The sequence below is a fragment of the Hyaena hyaena genome, unplaced genomic scaffold (assembly GCF_003009895.1).
Source record: "Hyaena hyaena isolate Hyena2069 unplaced genomic scaffold, ASM300989v1 scaffold_116, whole genome shotgun sequence".
Classification (NCBI taxonomy): Eukaryota; Metazoa; Chordata; class Mammalia; order Carnivora; family Hyaenidae; genus Hyaena; species Hyaena hyaena.
The window spans coordinates 1617433-1622429 of record NW_024080748.1 but is presented as its reverse complement, the minus strand read 5'-3'; the positions used below and the strand labels follow the sequence as shown (position 1 = coordinate 1622429).

Below are 4997 nucleotides of genomic sequence, written 5' to 3'. Positions count from 1 at the left end.
TGGTGTGGGCCGGGTACCCCACTCCTTTATGGTCATCCCAGACTGCCCCTACCCCCTTGCTAGGCCGCAATCTGCTGACCAAGTTGGGAGCTCAGATTCATTTTTTGGCCAAAGGGACTAGCGTATTAGACCAGGTTGGGCAACCAATACATGTGCTCACTTTGGGGCTGGCGGACAAATATCACCTGCATGAGACTCCACTGACACCAGATGCGGTGATTCAACCTTGGCTCCAGCAGTTCCCGTCAGCGAGGGCTAAGACTGGGTGGCATGTAGGGCCGGCTTTGGTGTGGGCGCCCCTCATTACTCCTGGGAGGCCTAGGTGGTCTTCTTGCTGTCCAAGGGTGCCTTCGGCCCCACGGTGGTGCTGGTCTTCTTGGGTGGCAGCACGGCCTGGATGTTGGGTAGGACACCTCTCTGGGCGATCGTCACGCTGCCCTGAAGCTTGTTGAGCTCCTCGTCGTTGCAGATGGCCAGCTCTGGAACCTCCCTGGTGAGGTGCTCGAGCACGGCTGCCAGGTGCACCAGCGCGCAGGCACCGACCTGCGTAGTGGCCCTTGATGAAGAGGGACGCCTACCAAGGGGCTGAGGAACCACCGCCCGCCGAACGTTCCAAACCAAACGTGAGACTGCCCAGATCATGGCCAAGAAACTCCTAGAAGACATCTTCACAAGGTATGGCTTTCCTCAGATGATAGGGTCAGACAACGGACCTGCATTTGTGTCCAAGGTCAGCCAGAATTTAGCCATAGCCCTGGGGATTAATTGGAAATTACATTGTGCATACAGATCCCGGAGTTCAGGGCAGGTAGAAAAAAAATGAATAGAACCCTAAAAGACCTTAACTAAATTGACCTTGGAGACTGGCAGAGACTGGGTGGCTCTCCTCCCCTTTGCACTCTATAGGGTGTGCAACTCTCCCTACCAGATGGGATTAACTCCTTTTGAAATCATGTTTGAGATGACCCCTCCCATCATTCCCAACCTCCAAGCACAGGTGATTAATGAGTTTGAAGATCAGCACCTACGGGATGACTTAAGAAAGTCCGGTGGGCCCATAAATATGTCTGGCCTAAATTGTATAGAATGCATGATTACTAAACATAGGTTTGAGTTTTCATCTTCTATTACAGAAAAAGTAAGACTATTTGGACCTTTTGAAAAAGATGGTTTATGCTTAATTGGTTTCTGGGCCCACTGGAGGTTGGTTCAAAAATTCTAGTGTAAACTCCTCTCAATTGGTTACTAAGTCCTCAATTGGAGACTAAGGTTTCCTAAGTTAAAATTCTGCTAAGTGTATTTAAGATTGATGGAAAATAAGGAAAGCAATCCTGTATATAGGAAACTGAGAGATACATAAAAAAAGATGTAAGAAATGAAAATACATTTTTGTTGAGGGTAAAAGAAATTAATTGTCCTAAATAAGACTGGTTGCTTAGAAAGAAATGGTTTTGGGACAAAGTTTAAAGGTAAAGAAAAGGTGTAGAAGGTCTGTGAAGGGAAATCTTTGAAAAGGAATTCTATGTGCTCAGGAAGGTTGAGATGAATGGAATTCAAAAAGTACACTGGTATAAGGTTAAAACTCTGCTTTTCTCTCTGGTCAAAAGACAAAGTTTTCTTGGATTATAAATCTGCTCTTGATAAGACAATGTAAACAAAGGTTTTCTCCTTTTGCTGCCAAGAAAACCAAAGCTTTAGGTTTCATCTTTATCAGGTCTTTGATTGTATAGTTAAAACTTCTCAATGTTGAAGGAGCTACTCCAACCAATGTTGGTTTCTAACTACTATATTATGTTATACATTCGCCTTTAAGATCTTTTATTGCCACTTTGGTTGAATAGAAAAAGTTTTAAGATTTGTAATGATCTGTAATTCTATTTAGGATACGCTTTATAACTTCCTAAGGTTTTAACAAACTTCCCAGGATTTGAATAGTTAAAAAGGTCTTTTGACCAATTAGGCCCATTTACTTAAGATGTTAAGTTACCTGGAAAAGCACTGTGTACAACAGTAAACCTTAGGTTGTATTGCATGAGTAAATGCTATAACTGCCCAAATATATATGCAAATATAAAGTTTTAATGTTTTGTTATCGGGTTATCATGTAATATTCTGATTACTTAAAATATTATATGTCACAAAAATAACTGAATTGCTTTGTCAATTGCATCATACTGAACTCTCATCAAATCTTTAACAATGTCCATCTGAGATTTTGTCATTTGAATAGATTGCTTGAAAACTCCATTGCCCATTTACAAGAGTCCCTAACTTCACTGGCAGAAGTAGTACTTCAAAACAGAAGGGGGCTAGACTTGTTATTCCTCCAACAAGGAGGACTCTGTGCGGCATTAAAAGAAGAATGCTGTTTCTACGCAGACCATTCGGGTGTAATAAAAAATCTTTATAAAGTTCGAGAGGGACTAGCCAAACAAAAGCGGGAACGAGAGCAAAACCAAGGATGGTTTGAATCATGGCTTAACAACTCACCCTGGCTAACTACCCTAATTTCTACCGTAATAGGCCCCCTACTGATCTTATCACTAATCCTAACGATTGGCCCCTGCATTCTTAATAAATTAATCCAATATATAAAACAAAGATTAGGTACCCTTCAGCTAATGGTCTTACAAGCCCAATATCAACCATTAGACCAAAGTGACTGAGATATGACTGACCCAGTATTGGGTCAGTTACAAGACAGAGGGGGAAGTGTAAGGACACAAGTCTAAACGTCTAAACCAAACTGACTCCATGACAGGCTTTAAATTTCCCCTCTTAACTAGAAGGCCTAAGTTTCAGCTTCCCCAAAACTATCAGGCAGTTACACATTGCCCAAGGCAGGAGAAACCACCCTTGCAACACCCAATCAGGAAAGGCCGGGGACCACCCTCCACAATACTAAGGGAGAGGCCTAGAGATAGAAACTATAGATAGAACCCTGTTACCTAATGTTAAAGTTAACCCGTTAGTCGCCGAACAAGACCCTAGGCTCGCTCTGTGATTGGTTGAATTTAAAGGTACTCTAAATGTTGTAATTGGATTCCGCCAAAAGTAACGAATACTCTAGACAATGTGTATGGTTAAACCTGCTGTCAATGATGTTGAATAATTATGATTGGATCACTGTTCCCATGCCACAGCTTCTGTAACTCCCCTGTCACAAACCCCATAAAAACCCTACTCCTCCATTGTTTGGGGCTCTCAGCACGGATCCACTGCTTTGGTGAGGTCTGAGAGCCCTTTGCTTTTGCATACGTGATTTGGACTCCTTGGTGGTCTTGGGATTTTGGGGAGATCGCAATCTGGGCATAACAATACAATACCTAGAAATCAATGGAACTGGGGCTTAAACCCAGGTAACCGCTCACTAAAGGCTTATTATGGTGCTGAAGGATGAGTTAGAGCTGGCCCAGCAAAGTTTAGAGGGAACACACCAGGCAGAGGGAGAAAGGGGTTAAGGACTTGGAGTGGAAGAGAGGCTGGCACATATAAAGAAATGAAAAAGTAGAGCTGATGATGTTACAGAAGTGGGGCAGGGCACAACATGGCATTCCTTACAAGCCATGGTTAGGATTAAACTTTTGGTCTTTATCCTAAGATCAATCAGAAAACATTGAAAGAGGATTCTACCTGCTGAATAGAGAATCACTTGAAGGAACTGAAAAATCTTAGTTTTAGTTTTTTACACTTGAGGGCCCCGAAGTCTGCTAGTTTTTCCAATACGTTACACTCAAGCTTCTACCTGATCTATGAAATACATGACACTCAAGCCTCTACCTAATCTCTAAGAGTGAAATATTTGTAGAGTTAGCCTCCTGCAAGTGTGAACTACTTAAAGTCGGTGGGTATGTATTTGAAAGGAATGCATAGCATAGGTGAGCTGTGTGCTATGCTGGGCTCCTCAGAGGGGATAGGAAAGTTGAAAATTCCAGGTCTGCCATCAGACTGACTTCCTCTTGGTCTGTTGTTTGGGCAGCTTTAAACGCAGAAACGTACTCAGGGCCCCCGACTCAGCATTACAGCCTCAGTTGTAAAGAGTAAGACCAAGAAGCTTTGCCTAATATTTTAAAACAGCTGTATTGATATATAATTTACATGCTGTAAAATTCACCTGTTCTAAGTGTACTATGACTTTCAGTAAATTTACAATACAATCATCACCACAATCCAGTTTTGGAACGGGATTTCCATCACACTGAAAATATCTGCCCTGTTAGTTGGCAGCTAGTTGTGGCCTATTCCCACCCTAGGTCTAACTAGTGTATTGCACTGTATGAGACGACTTTACAGGCCCCACATACTCTTGCAAGGTACCCAAGACTGGACTCCCAATTAATATGAATACGGGCCATTATATGTGTTTTGTTAGTGGGCCAAGTATATCCAAACTGGGTCTGTGTAAAGTGTTCCTTCATTCATCCACTACGTGGAGCTTATCGTCTAGATAGGGCAAAAGCACTAAGCCTGTGCCTCTATACACGACATGCATGTATCTGTGGAGATGAGCACACACCATGTGCCAGGATGTGATGAGTAATGTGAATCCAAGACAGAGGACTAGTCGGTGCCGTGTGCGCCTGCGCAATTTCGCGAGCGCCTAGATACCGGTAACCGAAACCCCCTGCTCGAGATCTGTCGGTTCAGCTGCTGGGGTCCCGCCGTTTCGGACCTGAGAGCCCATCCGTGACACCTAGCGAACCCAGGCCTGGTAGGTAACTCCCTAACCCCTCGCCTTCCCTACTCAGCTCACAAGCAACACCAGGATTATCAAGTCGCGAGCCCCGGTCTCCAGGGAAGTGGATCTCTCCCTTGGCCACACCCCTCATTTTACTAGGCCTCGTTTCATTGGACCGTGAAGGGGATAGTCCCGCCCCTTCGTGCTGACGCCAGCAGCCACGTACCACGTTTCTACGTGTCTGGAGCCTAAAGGCGGAAGTTACGCCAGCGACTCGAGAGCTGAGCGGCGGACCAGAAAGAATATAGGCCACGAGAGG

The 4997-nt window shown here is 44.2% G+C and overlaps 1 protein-coding gene across 1 annotated transcript; it reads right to left on the bottom strand.

Moving 5' to 3' along the window:
* Positions 1-318: 318 nt before the first annotated feature.
* Positions 319-666, bottom strand: LOC120234777 (histone H2AX-like). The gene has a single exon (XM_039236741.1). The coding sequence runs from the start codon at positions 664-666 to the stop codon at positions 319-321; it is 348 nt and encodes a 115-aa protein (XP_039092672.1).
* Positions 667-4997: the final 4331 nt, after the last annotated feature.

Coding starts and splice junctions, on each gene's coding strand:
- LOC120234777 (XM_039236741.1), bottom strand. CDS start 666: ATGTCTTCTAGGAGTTTCTTGGCCATGATCTGGGCAGTCTCACGTTTG.